We start from the raw sequence: 20528 nt of genomic DNA on the forward strand, positions 1-20528 counted from the left end.
ACCCAGAGCAATGGAGCGGCTCACTGATGTGTTTTAATAGTTTTCAGACGACAGTGGCTTCATCACGTTTGAGATATATTGCCAATACTTGTTAGTAGGATCAATTCATTGCTGGTTTGAGTCTTTTCATGGGGTTAACTGACAATTCACTGCACCACATCTGTGGAGCAGACAGCAAAGGTAACGGAAAAATAAATCTGAATTTTCTGCTGCATTTCTTGAGAGACGTAAAATCGATCCATTATTGATTAACCAACCTGTCCAAGATTCTCTCTGGCGCTCCCTTCATGACCAGAATATGACCAGAGGGATTGTCCTCCACTTCATGGATAGAGAGCTGAGAAAAGGGGGGAGGAGGGCAGAAAGATGGGTAAGGACATAACATGACAGGACGCAGTCCAAAACATATTTAGCTACATGTCAGATGCAAGGTGTATTTTCTTGCCTGTTGTTTCTTGCTGGTCTACAACGATTCTGTTTCAGTTAGAAAAAGACTGAAGACAGACACACTCCTTAGTAATACTCGAGAATGAATTTCACGTTCGTGCCAGCAATCATTTTTTTGGGAGTTTCTGTCACATTTTTTCCAAGTAGTATGAAATAAAAGTCTTATTGAAATTGACTTGACTGAGTGCAAACTGTAAGTCATATGTATTCCCTGTGTTGAAGGAGCATTCATTCATGCTCTCACATGTATTCCTGTGGCGTTACACCTTGCATTACCTCTCCCCACCATAAAACACACACTCCCACACACACACAAGCACACACTCCCCCAGGTACTTTGTATCTGAGTCACAGTATATCTAATCTCAGAAAACCAGAGCAAAATTGCCTTTTTTTTTTTTTTTCTTTTTTTTCCCCTCAACACAGACGTTCCTATTTTAAGTCAGGAAACAGGTGCACAAAATGCATGCAGAGAGTCCTTTGTTTGCCTCAACATCACTGCTGTGTTATTCATATGCTGGTTCAAATCTCCAGACGGGCTGAAAAGGCCGGGTGTGGAAAGTGAAGCAAGAACACTCCCCCTTGCTTTAATTGCTGCGATGCCCTTGAGCAAAATGTTCAAGCTCAATGTGATGACTTTTTTATAGTTCAATATTAACTTTTAATTTATTTTTTATTTTTGCCAGTGCTGTTGTTGACTCCTACAAGATGGAACAAAGCATGCAGCTTAACTTAAGACCCTTCAGAAGTGCCTGTTCTGATCTACTGTTTACTGACAAGAGAATTAAAAAAAAAACTTTGTCCTTTGTTTCTAGATCATTTCTTGCTGTGAAATAACCAGAAAATATCTTTGTTTAAAGGGGCTATTTGTAAGTTTTCTCTGCTGCCGAAACATAATTTCTTGCCCAGAGCAGGTGGTGGTGGGCATCGTTGCTCGTTTCCTTCTGAGCAGCGCTAGATTGGCAGATCTGACGTTAGCTATGTAGAGATAGCAAAACTTACAAATAGCTCCTTTAATGCCTAATGTTATCAGAAATGAAGCAGACTGCAGTGGCAAACTCCAAAGCAAAGTCCAGGATTCCACTAATGTGCCACACACATGTCACACTGAGCTTTTTAAAAATTTGATTTCTAATAATAACACATAAAGGCAGGCATCAAAGTGGCAAACAGAGCATCTTCTAAGCAGCCAAAGAGAAACCAGTTTGTAATCCACACGTACACCACCTTTCTGTCATAAAGAAGACATATTGCACAGAGCTTTAACACTGCAACAGTTTCTGTGCTGCCTCTGGTTGTGGTTTGTTGGGCAGCTTCCAGATCCGACTGTGTGCAACCATATGAATGTAAAATAGGGTGTTGCTGTTAAAGAGCATGCATGTTCAGGCTGCCTTCCCTGGATTCAAAAATGTTAAAAATGAATATTCATGACTCACTCAAAGCATGTAAATGCATCTTTTTAAAACATCATAATACTGTCTGTTTAAAGAGGACTGACAGAATTGTCAAAAATAAATACTTTCTATAAATGCAAAATTAACCTAAATTTAAAAAGAACAAGATTTTCTTTTTTTGATTAAGATGGATGAAATTAAAATTTGAACAAACTGAAAGCTGTGGTGTTTAAAAACTACTTAAAAACTGTAATTGTTAAAGACGGTATAAAATGACGCTAATAATAATATGAATGGTCTGCAAATGTGTTGTGTGATTTCACTGTACACAGGCATCAGCAGCAGTTCCAGCACAAAGCTGTGCTGTGACATTAGCCTCGTGCACTACCTGGTACTTGTTGGTGGAGTTAAAGGGGATCTCTGCCACTTTGGGGTTCCTGCCTCTCATGTCACGAACGTTCCCGCAGCACACCTCGATGCATTTCAAGAGAGCTGACTCTGACGCGTCCCCCGCTGTGTCCCTCTGGGGGAAACGCAGACAGACACACATTAGCACAGTCGTTCACACATGCATATTAAGAAATGAGTATCTGTCTCACTGCCTGTGTTTATGGCACCGCTGTGGAGAGAAGCTTTCAGATTATGTGTTACTTAATTTATTGAAACAGTACCTCAGAGAACTTTCTTTACTTCCATTATGGTTCTCATTAATGATGCACGTATCATCTGCATCACCAACACTTGTGATCTGGCCACAGCATTGTTAAACAATGTAATGTAAAACTAATGGAAGTAGTTTTCTTCTTCAGTTCATTTGATTAAAACAGCAAGGTTTTCTTAAAGGCATCTTTTATTGATACGAATGTAAAAGGCCCTGGATACAAAGATCATGTGGGAAATAAATATTGCTGCATGAACACACTAGACTAATGCCAATATGCCAATGGCAATAATCAATAACAAAGTGGTTGCTAAGGTTGTAGCTAACAAGTAAAGTGGTGCTTGTTGTTCTGAGTGGTTCATTTGTTTAGAGGGATGTAGAGAAGTCTCTCACTGACACTGGGTGCTTTTTTTTTAGAAGATAAAAAATTGATCACTGAGTAAACCACGTATAATCTGTGGTTTTAGAAAAATTCACTATACAAAACACATGAAATCAGTTTTTTCAGTGTGTGTATCCATGAATTTAAGCATGTTTACACTGTACTTGCACATGCAAACATCACAGTAATATGCTGGGATGGAGGCCTTTTCTATGAGGCTCAAAATTGGATTATGCCATGTGTGGATGCACATTGCTCCATTTATTTTTATCAGCTAGAACTTATGTGACAAAGTTGCTTGTGTCGTACTTGAATCATTTAGGGGAAAATTCTGTCCAAATAACCTGTAAAATCGTCCTGCCTGAAAAATGTCCACGATGATCACTGCAATTCATCTGGCTCTTGGGGCCAATTTATTAAAATCCATGCAGAACTGATTGACCTGACGCCTAATATACCAAAGGGGGCCAAACGAAGACAAGAGATTTCTCTTGGTTCCTGTTTATTCATTCATGAATAGCTGCGAAACAAGGACGCGCGCTCTGCGAGATTTGTCCTTGTTTGTGCCTTTTCATGAATGAATAAATAGATCAAGGAAATTCCATTTCTCTGTTTTCCCATGTGCAGATGGGGACTTGTTCTTGTAATGGTAGTGGAGCCTGGGCCTTGACTGCTGTGTTTGAGCGCTGTCAGGAGATATGGCTGTTACTTAATGCAAGGAGGAAGTCTGAGGCACCTCGAGGGGCAGAGAGGCTGCAGCAGCAGGGTCTGCTCCCACCAGAGTCAAGAAGATGTAATCCCTGTCGCTGTGAGCCACACAGAGAATTTCTTCAGGTCAATGTAGCACAGGTTGGAAGATAGCGGTTGGTAGAACACTGGGATATTATTGACTTACCCACCCAGCAGTGTGTGTGTTTGTGCATCAGTGTGGGGGAGTTATTTCCAGGGGTGCATTGGATTATCCTCAGTGTGTCTGTGTTTACGTGTGAGAGGGAGGTTAAGCATGTGAGCCAGTGTGTGTGTAAAGCACCTGTGTCAAGAGGTATTGACAAATTATTTTTATGGGTTGTGTTTTTCCCTGTGGGTGCCATGTGGGTTAGGATCAGCTGGCAACAGGAGAGAATACAAAGTACATTTAGTCGTGTGCTGTACCTATAAAAGTTTGGAACATGTGAACTAGCTACTTTATACTTCATGATAGGACCAATGTTTTGTAGTCTATTTAATATTATCAACAAACCACTAAAGAAACTAAAACCTGCAATGAGTTTAACCTTCAGAAAAGTATGCTACTCTAGCTGTGCTCAGTGAAGGAGCCCATACACAAACGTAATTTATGTATATATATTGAATTTCCATATATGAAGTATATGTACATATAAAATAAAAACATATATGTAAAAATTATATATAAAACCTGTTAGAAATTGGAACATAAATATATATCCATCCTGAAGCCTGTGAATATATGTTGACATTGCATACAGTAGGGTCCAAGAGTCTGAGACCATGTTGCCAGAATGGGAAGATACACATGTTTAAAAATAATAAGAAATTAATAAGAAAAACATATGAGCATTAATCAATGTATGTATGTTGCATTAACAAACTTAAAATAAAATATAAATATATATAGGGTTAGGGTTAGGGTTATAAAAATTAAATATGTGTTGTTAACATATAAGATTTCCACATGTTATATCATATAAAAATTGATCATAGATATTTTTAATTTGTGTACATGTACAAGTTTTACTATGGATATTTCATAATGCTATGAACTTATATCTTCATATATCCAGAGGATGTGCATATGTGATAATCATATATGAAATATATGGCGACGTCACTCTTTATGTAGGGATATGTCATATATTACATGTATGGGAGTGTATTTTTAGATGTTTTAATTGACAAAAATTTTGCATTTAGCATTAACCTCTAAGTATAAATTTGGTTAATATTTTCCTTGTAATTGAATATTTTTACATTGTTGCATTGCTGCCGTTACATACAGCGAGTAAAGAAGCTGAATACTTCCTCCACCACTGCTTCTTTTTGAGTGACAGCTCACCTAGCACTCTCCTGATGCTGTTAGCTTCACCCTACTGGCAAACCATGCAGGCAAAATCATGTCTCATGAATAATGTGCATGCATTATTTGATCCAAATCTAAAAAGACTTGCTCATAATGTCCTTGGATTAAACTGAACCTATTATACCCCCACTGCATTAGAGCGGTGAGATAATTCATGAGACTCAAATATCAATGCAAAGGTTTTGGAAAGTTGCTGTTGTGTTGTCAAGTCTGTGGTGGAGGTTCATACCATCTGGACAGGAAACTGCTCCTGTCCGGCTTTGAAATCAGCTCTGTTGCACAGGCCGGCCACACGAGACAGAGCCGCCCAAGTAGCAGAGGTCTTGTCAAAGCCTGAACCTGAGAGAATAGCAGAGGAAGCGGTGTTAGACTTTTTTTTTTCTTTTCTTTTTTAAATAGGGCTCATGCAGTATTTATGCTACTGACTTAACTCTCGGTTCACAGAGTAGCGCTGGATATTGTAGCTAAATAACAGGGTCAGTGAGTCGGGGTCAGTTAAGTCGAGCGATCACTTTTTCCTTGACAAAAGTGATTTTTCAATTCCCCAGCCTGGAAAATGGCATTCATTTTTAACTAGAGTGTCTCAAAAAAAAAAATGTTGGAAATTTCTCTTATCAAAATTTCATCCCTCACCCACCCAATCGAACTAAAAATGACCTTCACTTCGCTGCTGGCACCTGCATTCATTTTTCATCTAAGCGCAGACTCTCTAGAGTGGTCACTGTCACCGTTATTGCGAAAACAGAATGTGATAAGTGTCATGCAACATACAGTACACCGTGGCAAACTGCGGCTGGAGTTGCTGAATTTGACAAAGCGAGGTGCAAAAAGGCTCAGAAACCTGCAAAAGCTACAAAAATACAGTAGCCTGTACTGCTGAAAAATGAATATACTGAGTTTTTTCTTGCGCACTATGTCAGCTGTGTGGCCTCCCTCAGCACTGCTGGCTGTTTGTTGAATAACTGCACAATCTGACTCTGACTCTGTACTCATTGGTATGCACCGAACACCTGTTTTTTTTTTTGTTTTTTTTTTTTGGAACTTTTGGTTATTGCTGAAAGCTTCTTTGAAATTTGGCTCGATTTGTTGTCATTTGGTGGGAGACAGGAATCCGATTGGTTCCACAGCAGCAGTCTTACTGAAGAACTCTGGGAAAAGACATGTTTGTAGCTGACGGTTGTGCCGCCCACTGCATACCGCAGCTCAGTTAATCCTAGCACTAGCACGAACAGCAATGGCGGTTGGCGGCGTGAACATTGGACAGATGAATTTCGGCAGGTGGTCACACCCCCCTCTGTATTCCCACACACTCTATTTCCCCTTTTATATCTCTCAGTCTCTCTGTCTTTTCTCCAATCTCTCCTCTTCCACCTTTTCCTTCCTCCTTGTTTTCTTTTCATCTCTCCCTCCCTCTCTCTGTCTGTCTTACCACTCTGGTCCTCAGTGGTGTCCGCCTCGTGGATCTGGTTGTCGAACCACATGTGGGCCACGGTCATGCGGTTCTGGGTCAGCGTGCCCGTCTTGTCAGAGCAGATGGTGGAGGTGGAGCCGAGAGTCTCTACGGCCTCCAGGTTCTTCACCAGACAATTCTTCTTAGCCATTCGCTTGGCAGTGAGAGTCAGACACACCTGGGAGGACGGCGGGAGGTGAGGAGGGGGAGAAAGAGATTGGTGGGAGGGGAAGAGGATGAGGGAGGGAGGAGAAGGAGAGGATGGATGATTGTTAGTCAACAAGGGGAGAGAGCATGTGTACGCACTGGTGCATTCAAGTGTTTGTGCATGTGAAACCATGCGTGGTCCAGGTGCCTTACGGCGAATGTGTGTGTGTGATGGAGTGTGTGTATGTGTGTACCTGGTCGGCTGGTTAACAGCAGGTGTGCAGGGACATAAGAGCATGATGCATAGACACATTCCATATGTTGTAAGAGACACATTAACATACATTAATTCAATCAGACCACATTACTCACAGAAACATTTCCACACACAACTAACGGTGTGTTTAAAGCAAGAGCAACTGAAGAAACCAGTCAGTGGAAGTCAATTTATTTTCTGTGACCAGTGAAATGTCGACTGATGGCATTTCAAATGCCAGCTGGCATCCACCTCAGCTCGCACTTTGTTTATTGTTGCAGAAAAAGTTAGATGCACTTCAGCATTTGAGCAACTCCGACATCCAGTAATAAATCACCTGCTTTGCTGTGTTGTGTAGCATCAGCAGAGCTACAGCTAATCTTCATGAGGCTGATGCACAGGTGTAACTAATAACATTGATAATGGCTCTGTTCCATTCATATGTGCCAGTGAGTCATGACAGTCAGGCCAGGAGGCAAAATATTAATAATAGGGTTCTGGAGCCGGCAAGTTCAAAGCTGCACTAATCAATATCTTTAACAATAGATCAAATGGCTATGTGTAATGTGAAAGCAGCTGCTCGAGATGAAAAATCCTTGGAAAATCAACACCCAACTCTGCAGTTTCCCTCAGTTCTACAGAGTTTTTAAGCCTTCTTTAGCTCAATATCTTGGTTTTCAGGCTAAATCCAGTCTCATCAAACATGTTTCTATCAGCCTCAGGCAGCTGGTTCCAGTAAGCAAGGTCATTAACCTGCTGTATGTGCAGCTCCTAACAACAGACAGTGAAAATTGGCAGATATTCCCCTCAGGACTTGGTGGAAAGCAACAAAGAGGGAAAAGGGAGAACGAACACTTATTTGTTGTGTGATCACTCCAAACTCCAAATAATTCATAATATATAGAATGAAAATAAATAATAAATAATGTTCCTCCATAATGTGCAAACAGGCAATCTGCTTGCTAATATGCTCGCCATAACTTTACAGAGGCCTGTGCCTCCCAGTGGCCAAGAAGTCAATCACTGCAGCCTTAGATAAGATTGCAGCCATTAATAATGTTATGAGTCACACCTCTGTTTAATATGACCACCATCTGAAATCTATATTCAATACACATGCTAACCATACTGTATAAATGCAACCAAAACATTCCAAGCTGATAATTTTCCACAAAAACAAATCAGTCCATACCCACACACAACAGTCCTCCCACCAATCATCTCCATCTTTACACCACTCATGACTATGACCAGTGTTTGTTTATTTTCAGTGTCAAAATAAAAATGTAATTTAAAAAAAGAGCAGATTATGAAAATAAAATAATTAAAATTACCATTTGCAACACAAAGACTGTTTTAACCTCTGTGTTTGTTTGTGTAGAGCAGCCAGTTTATGACCTTTCCCCACGGCGCTGTACACTTTCTATTTCCAGAAGCATATTATGACCTGTCCTTGCTACAAGGGGAACTTGTTTATTGCAAACTGAAGTGCACATTGTTTTTCTTGCAGCAGAAATAAGAACTGTGTGCACAGGGACATTAAATCCTATTTTAAATGGTTTAAACTGATCTGCTCCTTTTAAAAAACACAAAGATATTTTTTAGTGAAAATCAATACAAACTTCAAACCGACACCCAGACACCCACACACACACACACACACACACACACACACACACACACTACTCACAGTGACGGTAGCCAGCAGTCCCTCAGGTACGTTTGCCACGATGATGCCGATGAGGAAGATGACAGCCTCGAGCCAGGTGTAGCCCAGGATGAGTGACAGGATGAAAAAGCTCACGCCCAGGAAGACTGCCACGCCTGTGATGATGTGGATGAAGTGTTCGATCTCGATGTTGATGGGCGTCTGGCGGACCTCCAGCTCAGAGGCCAGGGTGGCGATGCGCCCCATCACCGTTCGATCACCGGTGGCTATCACGATGCCGTGGGCCGTACCTGGGAGGGAGGGGTTGACTCACTGTTATGCACTCTGGACAAAAGAAACATCACTTCAACATACTATTTGAAAAAATGTTTGCAGTGAGAAGGCATCAAAAATGCAGCGACTACTTTCTCAGTAGAAAGCAGTTCCACTGAAAACAAGATCTGTGGATTAACCAGAGCAACAAGGACACTGTGTCTGGGAAAAAAAAGATATTGCCACTGACTTTTTTAAGTTATTCAGCTCCACTGCAATGGGGTGGAAGCAGATATCTCAGAGGCATACATTTCAAATCCCGGACACACAAACCCAAAACTATCTGCACGGCTAGACACCAGAGGAGAGTGAGAAAATACGATGAGGTTTTTTCTTTTGTAATTTGGGTCAAATGATCCTTTAACACAACCTAGACAGATGAAGCAAAACTGAGTAATAGACTGTAAGACAGGAGACTAAACATAGCTCTGTATCATATAGTTTTCATGACTGATTCTGAAATTCAGCTTGTGAAAAATTTCGAACATGACTGATATAAAATTTTGATAGTATGTTTTTCAATCCTTATCCTCAGCTTTTAAGTCGTCATGAACAAGAAGTCCATTAAGTGCTCAGAAAAAATGAAAATTTTCATGTTTACAGCTCCATGACTGTTTCCAAGGTTTAAATGGACTTTAAACTTCAACTAAATCCTGGGTTGACAAATGATGGGATTCACAGGCTGCAGTTTCCATCTATTAAAATTTTTATTATCTACTTCTTTTTCCAAACTCTACTTTGGAGTCCAACTGTTCACTTTCTATACACAACCACCATTAGAATTCAGATGAAGATATTTATGAAGTTGCAGATTCTAATATGAATAGCCCATTGAAATGCTCAGGGCATCGCAACTTGATGATTGATAGCAACTGAAATGCCAACTAAAAATTCCCATCGGGTGAATCTGAAAAATGGAAACACTCAATAAAACTCTTTATGCATTCAAATTTCAATAACTGCACACTGTACTGTAGGATGCAGGGGTGGAGCTTCTGATCAATCATGCACTGAAACGCACTCATGGTTTGCTGGCACAGCAAAATGATGTTTATCTCCAGATGGCTTTAAAAAAAAAAAAAAGAAGATATTTAGAGACGGTAAGAGACAATGTTGGCCAGATGTGGCCTACTGACCCTCGACACAGTTGGTGGAAAAGAAACAGATGTTGCGGGTCTCTAGGGGGTTGTCGTGTGTGAACTCCGGGGAGCGAGTCTGGGGCTCTGATTCTCCCGTCAGAGAGGAGTTGTCCACCTTCGCAAGGAGAGGGAGAGAGCAGGAGAGAGCAGTGTTACCCAGTGAGACTGAGGGACAGAAACAGGAGAGAGCGAGGAGGTGAAACTGACAGGGTGGGAATGAAAGAGGCAGCACTTATTGGCAACAAGTGCGGTGATGTAACACTCTTGTCACGTCACAACCCTGTTCCTCGATAGGTGACGAAATTTATGCCACCGATCACTATGGACTCATTACACTGCTTCAAAACCCGGGATAAACTCAACAATGAACAGTGGTCAAGCCACAAAGGTGATATTTTGGACAAATGTTCAATGTCTAAGAGGAAGAAGCATGTTTACCTCGTAACAAACTACCACTAACTTGTGAATATGGAAAGAATTTTACTTGAACTTAACTTCAGTTTTTCATCGAACCCCCAAAATCTAAAAACAGACAACTAGCCACTCAAAAATCATGTTGTGTGATCGTGTGATGGCTTGGAGACAAACCACCACCCTGACCACCATAATCCATGCTGCACAAAACAAAAACTTTTCCGGGTTATGTAAGAGAATTACGTCATAAGATGATTACTGATTTGTAATGTGTTTATATTGGACTAAAATATTGCTTGTAGCTAGAAAAAAAAGTTAAAAAAAAAAAACTACAGACAGAAGTTGGTATAAGATTGATCCTCAGAAAAGACCAATGACTTAATGTCATTATGGAATTTTACATACCTGACCGTCCTTTAGAGTAAAAGAAATTGAGAAGAAAAATGATTTAAATAATCAAGATACCAAAAAGTAACCTGATCAAATATGATATGGAACAACCGCACATGAGAGAGTATATACATGTGATTACCTTACGACAAGAGCAGTATTTAATGTTGTTTTAGTAGCAAGGCTCAAGGGGAAGTCAGTATGAACCGGTCGGCCTATTGGTTGCTCCAAACTGAAATATCTTGACAAATATTTGCCATGAAATATTCAAGGTTCCCTGACTTTTCTTCTGGCGCCACCAATAACTCAAAGTTTTCAATAATCCAGTGAAATACCTCCACATCTACAAGACGGATCTGCACAAAGTTTTGTTTGATATTGATGTTCCCATAAATCCCAAAATATGACATTGGTGATTCCCTGACTTTTTCTGTAGCGCAGCTGGCAGACGTTTATGGCTAATGTCTTGACAACCTTTAGACGAATTACCATGAAATCTGCTACAAACCTTCATTTCCCCCTCAGGATGATTTCTAATAACTTCGGTGATTCCCTGACTTTTCATCGTGCCAAATTTTCAATGAATACCTGCAAAACTGATGGCATTCCCATCAGCCTATTTAGTTTTAGGGATAATTAGCAAATACCAACTTAAGATGGTAAACAACAGTCAAGAAGAAAGAAAGAAAGAAAGAAAAAGAAAAGAAAGTAAATTAGCTGGACCAAAGTTAGCAGGGCTACTGTAATCCCATTGAGACCACCAGGCTCCCCAGGGCTGAGCCCAGCACCCCTCCCCTACCTTGCATCCGCTGGAGGAGACCACTCGAAGGTCAGCTGGGATGCGGTCTCCCCCTTTGATCTCCACCAGATCTCCCTGCACCACAAGCTCAGCATTGATCTGCATCTTCTCCCCCTCCCGGATCACCATCGCTTGCTGGCATGGAGAAAAACGAAGTGAGAGACGAGAAGGGAGAGGGAATGTGAGGAAGAGAGAGAGTGAGAGAGAGAGAGAGAGAGAGAGAGCGAGAGAGAGAGAGTTTAAGAACAGACAGCAGGTTTAGTCAGAGGAAGAGTGAGGATAGACATTAAAAAAAGAGGAGCCAGAGGGTGCAGAGGTATGTGAAAGGCAGAGTTAGAGAGAGCACAAGGAAGAAGAGAGAGAAAAGACAGGTAGGGAAGAGGAGGCACAAGAAAGGAGTGAAAGGAGCCTAAATAGATTAAAGAATTAGGCAATCGAAGTGCTAGAGGTGGATAACGCGAGGGGAGTTTTTATGCAAACACACTCACAATCCGAAGTTGGCTCAAACATTTATTCTTCCTTTGTGCAAGCTTATTAGGTTTCCACTCAAGTGAGTGTTTAAGCCCTACTTGAGGGATGGCTTATTGATTCTGAAAGCTCTGCGACTACACCAAACACCACACGCATCAACTTACCTGAGGCACCATTTTCTTGAAGGAGTCCATGATTCGGGAGCTCTTGGCCTCTTGGAAGTAGGAGAAACAACCGGTGATGATCACCACGGCTGCCAGTACCACACCGAGATACAACTGAAATAAGGGGAAAAGCCGAGGCCACAGGGGGAAGACAATGTCATTACTGACTTGGTTTGGTTCATGTAAGGCATGTTAAAGCGAAGCAAATGGGGATTTACAAGCTTCACATTGGTTTTAAAACAGTAACACCTTCAATGCAGAGTGCAAGAGAAGAGTTAAGAGCAAGAAAAACGGGAGAGCGCTCAGTCTTGGTGGGAGATTTAGAAGGGAAATCCATCCCACAGCTGAGGTCTTGTCATCTTGGACAGTTCATTCAATGTTTGTACAAGTGAACACATCTGTCTACCGAACCCAGAAAACCGAGAACTGACTTTGATCTGCGAAGAGACTCGTGGTTATGTGAAAGCGCTGAGTGCATATTCTGGAACATTTTTATTGTATTTTTTGGGGACTATTTTCTGTCGTACGGATGAAAAAGCTGCTATGGGTTCAACTCTCACTGATGCAAACAAGACAGCGAGGCACTTCAGATAAGAGCATCTGCCAGAGCATGGTGCACGGTACGTCCTGGACTCCTGGAGAATACAATTCCTAAATCCTGAGAAGTTTGCTTTTTGGAAGGTGCTGCTTTCACTTGACAGCAACAACTGCACAGCTGTTTTGCTATTTTACACTTGAATGACTTTTTTTTTTTTTTTTTTTTTTTTTTTACCATAGCGGTGCAAAATCTTCTGAACCAGGAAATACATTTGTATCCCCAGAAAATCACTTGTCAGTGTTTACAACATTTGCCTCCATTTCAGCATTCTGTTTCCTGCTCCCTGCCTTGTCTCCATGTGGTGTTTTCAGATTTAAACCGTAGTTCTTCTCGCTTCAGGAGATGCTTGTTCTTGTTCACCAATTGTACAGAATTATAGGCGCATCAACTGTCCAGCCAGGTGACTCATTTGAATCTACCAGAGTTAAAAGGACTGCGTGTGATTTCAGCTGTTTCGGGGATGCTCAAATATTTCCTCAAACCAAGGAAGACAATCTTTTAGTTCAATAAATACATCAGAATATTGAAAATTAAGACACCAACAATGTGTGAAGTCCTGTTAGGGTGGATTTTCATCTCAAATAACTGCTTGTACATTATGCAAAGGCTCAAAGTGCCAAAGCTGCCGGCAGTCGGCACTTTGAAGTGGCTCACCAGAGCATCCAGCTGTACATACTCAGTACTGAATGCAGAGATTAAATCATGGGGAGATTAAAGCTATCACGTGTGTGCATGTGTGTGTAACTATCTACTGTATGTTACTGTATATTATGCAAGGGTTTAATGCTGTCTGGGGTTTGGAGAGCGCTGCATGATGATTGCATAATGACTCAGCTCCATAAAGTGCAGTATGGATGACTGCTTGGCTCCATTTGCTCAGCGGTTGGTCTGAGTAGTTATCTGTGCAAATGCCAGGACCGATGCCAGTGTCAGCGGTTGTTTTTACCTCACACCCTCTGAATGGGAGGGGGGAAGGGATGCTGTGTCATTATGTACTTGTAATTCTACACTTATGAAGATGAAATCCCGGCGTGTTTAAATGCATTTTAACGATATTTTGATGTTCCTAAGTTCTCCTTGTCCCTCTTCTTTCTTGAAGCTATTTCCTTTAGTGAGTGTTGGCGCTGCGTCGGGGTCATGTGACATAATTGTGATGTCATTTGGCTCAGACTTTCGGAAAGGAGATTTAGACCTCAGGAGGCCACCGTGGTTAAGTAAAGGTCATACAGAGAAATCTGCCCACAAGAAAACGGAAGGTAAAGAAAATCCACCATAATTAAATGTTTGGACACTTCTGGTCTCTGGTTTTAGGTTCAGACTAGATTAGTGTGTGCATGTGATGATAAGTGTGTCTGTAAAACGTGCGTATACAGTATATTTGATTTCTCGATCTTCACTGGAACAATGATATCGTGTTTTTTGACAGATGGTGTGATCACATTTTGACAATATTCTGTCGTCCAAATGAATGATTCCACACCGATTTTAATTAAGAAATGAGCCGTTTAAGATATTTCAGCCAGTGCCAACACAGCCAATGCCAAAATTACACAGGCTGCAGTATACACCATAATGGAGAGGTTCAGCTGGGCTTAAATTCTCCTCAATATATTAGATATAATTCAGAAATTCATGCATGTGCACACGTGTCCAGGAAAAAACAGATTTTGGGGAGAAGAGGATGAAGAGTTTTCACCTGTTCACTGCATATAAGGTGGACAGGTAATAAATAACCATAAAGCAAAACCCACTGGAAGATTTTTATATATGACAAGACCAATTATTACATTTTGGATTTCTACAGATGCTCGCTCAGTGGAAGATTAGTTTAAGGAGCTGTTGAGGCTTTTGCAGAAAATTGACCTGCAGGTTACGTGACAATGTCCTTCTGCCTAACAAGCAGTCGTGGGACCGACAATGGCTGAATTCAGTAACTTAAATCAGTCACCTGATTCAGAACCTCAATAAAAAGATGGAGTTTGGCATGTGATGTTTTGAGTTTTATCAGATGTGATGCAGGATGATTATATATACTATACTTTTATATAAATGAACTGAATTGTAATGTCAACATCGATGCTGGATAATGTTGATCCAGACCAAAGATAGAAAGGTAAATCAATTTCTTATCAGTTTATGTGCAGTATGTGTGTCTGAACAGTGTGTTTAAACCATACACCCTGGCTATAAACAGAGATGCAGTACATTATCCGTTTGTGTCTGTACCCCTTTACACATCTCTACTGTATTATCAGTGTAACTGTCTTCGTATACCTGCGTCTCCTCCTGTGTGTGATTAATATGTAAGCTGCGTGCCTGCACATACGCATGCCTATTCTCTTTTTTCACAAGCAGTTTCTCACGTTGTCATTGGGCGGCTCGTCCTCCATGGCCACCTGGATGCTGTAGGCCAGGAAGCAGAGGATGGCACCGATCCAGAGCAGGATGGAGAAGCCGCCGAACAGCTGACGGCAGAACTTGACCCACTCGGGGGTGGTGGGGGGAGGAGTCAGGGCGTTTGGACCGTCCCTGGCCAGAATCTCGACAGCTCTGGTGTTGGTCAGGCCCTGGAGGAGAGCAACATTTTAGTAAGTGAATGTCTCTGAGTCTGAGCTGGGAATCTTATTACAGCACAACAGCCCCATTTTCACTGTGGCTTAAAAAGCATTTTACTACTACAGTTGCAGAACATCAAGTATTCCTGCTTGGCCTATTTAACACCACACGTATAATGAACTGGGTGCCTCCTCTCATCTGAAGTGCTTGGTCGTAAAAGTGTTGCAACTTTATTAATTTACTAATAATCTATGAATATACCACACATACTAAGCTGTTTGACATTTTTACAGCTTGAAAGATAACATCAGTTTCACCACACCTGCGATGTCAAACTTAAGGGAAGCAGCAGATGTGGTCACAGCGTAAAGACTTCTGTGATGAATATCTATCTGCCTGCGTATGGGATTGCAGGAGTTGGTGCGTCAAAGTGTGTATGTTTGTGTTTGTGTGTGTGTGTGTGTGTGTGTGTGTGTGTGTGTGTGTGTGTGTGTGTGTGTGTGATTGAGGGATTAAAGATGAAGAAGGCTCAAGGTTAGCTGGATGTTGCTTTCCAGTACAGGCAGGCAGAGATTGGATCTCTATAGGAGATATTCCAGCTCCTCTTTGTTGTGTGTTTGTGTGAAAGTGCACTTGTGTAAATGAGTGTGTGTGTGTACGTGTGTGTGTGTGTATGTTTGTGTGTCCTTACCCGTGTGAGGTCCACTCCATAGCGTTTTCCCAAATCATCCAGAGCTATTTTGTGGTCATCCTGTGGGGGTTAAAAATGTTAATTTTTTTAATATTTGTGCTTCAGTGGAACAGAAACAGTAATGAAGGTGTAGCACTGATGTGTTACATCCCTCCATCTTAGTGCAAAAATACTTTTTTCCCTCTATTTGACATGGATTAATAAATATACAGTACGCTTCATGATAGATCGAAGGGGTCAAAGAGTGAAGGGCACTCCCCCTGCATCTCCAAGTAGCGCTGAAATAGAGGTGTTTTCTCCAGTAGTAAAAAGTGTGACGCAAAAAAACTTGTTGACGTATATGTTGTGTTTAATCATGCATTCTTAAATTTATACTCCTGTGTATGACTGGCCGAAAGCCACCTCAAGATGCTGTTTTTAGATCTTAAAATGGAGTTTGGTGCTAAAACAACAACAAATTTCAGCTATCAGCTGCTAAGATTGTGTCGTCTCGCAGAATGAAGGGCTGCCTCCTTCATTCAATAATGAGACAGGAAGAAATCCCTCAATTTCTTCACCTGCTAGTACAGTAGCCCCCAGTGGACTACAATAATGAATTGTAGCTCCAAGTAATTCGGCCACAAGAAACGACACGCCCCAGTGTTCACAAAACAGTTTGCTAGTTAAGCTTTGTTCATATGCCCCCACACCAAATATTGATCAGCCATTGTCTGGTGCTTGTTTAAAGGATTTCTGGGAGGAGAAAAGAAAGAAGAAAATCACCGACAGAGGAAGTAGTTCATGAGGCAGACTGATCGCTTAATCACAAAACTGCTCTAAAATGTTGACAGTATCCAAGGAATTCTTTCTCTTTAATCAGTCACAGGCCAACTTCATAATTGACAAGAGCTGCTTTAGCAGATCAGAGGTAGTGCGAGCAGCATAAACTTACCCCAGTTTTCATGGGCATCGCTTGGCTGCGTTTTGACAGCACCTCAAAGAGCTACAGCTCTGCACAAGACAAAAACTCTGCACTACACTGCTGGTGGCCCACAAATTATTCAGTATCTTTCTCCGTACAAAGAAGAGCAGTCAGAGGGTGGTAGAACAGATAGGAGAGGACAGGCAGGCTTGGAACTCATCTACAACTGACTACACTAAGCAGGTTGGATTGCCATTTTGTTTATGGGCCACCGTTTTCATTTATAGCCTTGTTAAATAACCCGGTGTCTTTGGCGTAACACGATTTGGGGATCGTTCGGGTGCAGCAGCAATGGAATCAATCACTGTGCAGTGTGAGTGTGAGTTGGTGCAGTGGCAGCTTGTTTTTCTTACCAAGGCCACCTCCTTCTTGAGCTCATCCAAGTTCCTCTCCTTCTTGTTCCGCTTCCCTCCATTCTCAGCACCGAACTGGAGGAAAAAAAAAAAAAAAAAAGAGATTATCATACATCAGGCCCGTAGGCTACCATCCCCAAACCCCCACAGAAAATAAGTGGGAAAAGTCACATGCTTGTCGCCATGTTGCGCCTAGCCATTTACATTCATAGCGCCGTATTACAAGCGTCAGTGTGAGCACAATGGACTTTGTGTAGGCTGGTTCATTTCAATCTCCTGGCACTATTGGCAAACTATTCACTGAGTATAGGGGAGATTTTTTTTTTCCCCTCATAGTGCGAGTTCCTCATTTGTGTGAGTGAGAGAGCGTGTGTGTCAGGAACAGTTGGAAGAATGGTGCATCATGGAAATCATCTGCTGCTGTCAGTCTCCTCTTAGCAGCACGTGTGCATGTCAGCGAAGGAGGGATATACAAAGAGAATGAGGGGAGAGTGTGAGCGAGTGACACAGTGAAAAAGTAATCAAAAAGAGCCAAAGAGGGAGCACAGAGCCGGTGGAGTGCCTGAAATGTGTCTGGCATAGCAATTTCCCCCCGCTGTTTGCGAGGACGATTACCAGCCTGTCCTCCCATAAAGGTAAATGGAACTGGCCTGATGGAAGGAATAAAAACAAAATTACGTAATTACACAAATAAACAAGCCGGGAACAAAACTTATTGAGGAGAAAAGCCATCATCCTGAAATGTTACTGTCTTTAAAAAAAGAAGGAGCACTCTATCGCTCAGAGACATCAAGCCCTGCAGGCACATTTAGATAACTCAGTAGTTTTCCATGATGCATGTCCACGCCATATGCTGTAACTGTACATAAGCTACAGAGGGAACACAGAGTCATGTTTTTCCGCTCAGTTTAGACAGGAAGAAATGGCTTTAGTGTAATAAAAGAAAAACGGATATAAGAAGACGACTCTCTTTAAGTTGTTGTTTTTTTTTTTTTTTAAAAAAAGGAAGCAAACTTACCCCTCTGCCCATGCTGGACGTCCAGACGTCGGCAGGTTATAATGTGAAGGACAGCGCTCAGGGGCCCTGCCACAGCTGAGACCTCCCACCCCCACGTGTGGAAGACACTGGTGGCTTTTTTTGGGCCTGGCACCCCCACACCAAACATCCCATTCCCCCTGCTTCTTGCTCCCTCCTGTCAGGGTAACCTGAGCCATAAGACCCCCCCACCACCACTCCAAATCCCTCCCCACTACTCTACTCCTACCACAGGGCTTCTCTGCACCCAGTCACCACCACATACACATTCCACTCACAGAGGGGGTGTCAGTGTGTGTACCTGCACCTGCTCAACACACACGGTCCCTTGGAGAACAACAGCCCATCAATCACTGCTGTCAGCACAGCAACACAACAAATGAAACTTTGCACTCTACATAACATACAGTATTTATAACAAACGCGTTAATGAGGGACCGGTGCCAGGCCTTGAGATTTACATTGAAAAGCAAGCAGTGTTCAGTTATTTGGTTTCTGAGCACAGATTGAATCCTCAGGTCTGCTGTTCTGCAAATAAATCCTGTGATAAATTGTTTAATCATTTATTAATTGATCCTCAAAGATGAACTGTTAACATTTTAATGTTTTTTCCTCTGCTTGAATTCAAAGTGATTTATAGCCAGTGCAATGCAGCAATTAGCTTTAAGTCCAGCATATTTAGAACATAAGGCAGGTCATCACCACTGCGCCCACACAACAGATGCGGTGAGCGATCCTGTGTCAGATAAGTACCAAATGTCTTCTCACCAGTTGCCAGTTACTTTTACAGTACATTTTACGCCTTGGCTCTTCCTATATTGCAACGCCTCTAATACCGGCTGTACACTTCAATGGTATGAGCCCCTGTGGTGTGCTCCTTTTCAAGGTTTGTTCCTAATAACAGGAGTTTAATAGAGTTTGACATACTATAAAAAATAAAGCTTCTTATTGAAGTGTTTTATTTCACAGACATAAATGTAGAAATTGTAGCTATAGCATACGACAGAGAAAAAGAATCAAACAGTTCAGTTTAAACCTCAAGAGGAAACAGAAAGAGAAAGCTAATATTATTTGGCTAATAGTCTTGTTTCTAACCTCAGTGGAGATTAACTTTTGAAAGCTGAAATAACACAGTGCTCCAAAAGTCAAATTCATAACCACAAGCAGTAAAACACACCCTTACTTAATTCAATACACTCAGGGATTTTGCTACAGCCATACATGTTCAGGTATGACAAGTAGCTTAGATTATGATGGCTAATGTTAGCTAATGCTAACAAACTCTCAGTATGGTTGTATATCATTAAGTCAATTTTTTCAGACTTCATGACTAAACTTGTGCTGCTGCTACTACAACGTAATTTAACAGGTCAAAGACTTTGAGGGTTTTATGACAAAAGTAAAACATGTAACTTACTTTATATGTTGGAAAATGGAGGGAAATACAGCATCAAGATGGGGAAGAAAGGTCTGAAATCAACACATCTCAGAAACCTTACCAACAGAATCCTTTGAAGGAATACTTCAACATTTTGGAAAATATGACTTTTCGCTACCTAGCCTATGTTACATGAGAAGACTATCAATACCAATCATGCCTGTAATGTTACTTTGAATGTGGAGCTGATGCCGCATTCACATCATGTAGGAGTCATGTTAATGATGGGAAACATTCCTATGTTTACAACTGGAAGTTGACCTCATTGGACAACTGGCAGCTGTCAGTCTTCTTGTGTTAGTGCATCTCACTCATTATTCTAGGCTTCACAAACACTAATTAAGCAATATAAAGACAAGTTAGCTACTTAGCAGCAAACACCATATAAAAATAACAATTAATAGCAACTATATTGCAAAGTTGAATGTGCAAGGGTTAAAAATACTGCGCTTGTCCAGTTATTTTCCTCTAATAATGGACTGTGCTGGCACTTTTTTTAGCATCAAAACAGATCTATTGGGGGTTTCAGTAGAACTATACCTTTGCCAGTCATAATTACACCTTGATTGTTGATATGAAGGCTGTCTACAAGAGGCAGAGTGATAATTATAGTAACTCTGATATGACATGAATGCAGCAATAAGCAACAAGGAAATTATCTTAGCACATAGCCTAGCGTAAAAGACTGAAGGCAGAAGGACA

General features: G+C 41.3%; 1 protein-coding gene across 1 annotated transcript in view; it reads right to left on the bottom strand.

Moving 5' to 3' along the window:
• Positions 1-18382, bottom strand: part of LOC111239378 (sodium/potassium-transporting ATPase subunit alpha-2-like) — a 35883-nt gene extending 17501 nt beyond the window's left edge. The window contains exons 1-12 of the mRNA XM_022769250.1: positions 18371-18382; positions 17353-17427; positions 16039-16098; positions 15155-15358; positions 12194-12307; positions 11559-11693; positions 9953-10070; positions 8526-8794; positions 6412-6610; positions 5212-5321; positions 2230-2364; positions 258-337 (exon numbers count right to left, since the gene is read on the bottom strand). Of these exons, the coding sequence (XP_022624971.1) occupies positions 258-337; positions 2230-2364; positions 5212-5321; positions 6412-6610; positions 8526-8794; positions 9953-10070; positions 11559-11693; positions 12194-12307; positions 15155-15358; positions 16039-16098; positions 17353-17427; positions 18371-18382 (1511 nt within the window). The remainder of the gene's footprint in view (positions 1-257; positions 338-2229; positions 2365-5211; positions 5322-6411; positions 6611-8525; positions 8795-9952; positions 10071-11558; positions 11694-12193; positions 12308-15154; positions 15359-16038; positions 16099-17352; positions 17428-18370) is intronic.
• Positions 18383-20528: the final 2146 nt, after the last annotated feature.

Source organism: Seriola dumerili, unplaced genomic scaffold (assembly GCF_002260705.1).
Source record: "Seriola dumerili isolate Sdu_G_001 unplaced genomic scaffold, Sdu_1.0 BDQW01002429.1, whole genome shotgun sequence".
NCBI lineage: Eukaryota > Metazoa > Chordata > Actinopteri > Carangiformes > Carangidae > Seriola > Seriola dumerili.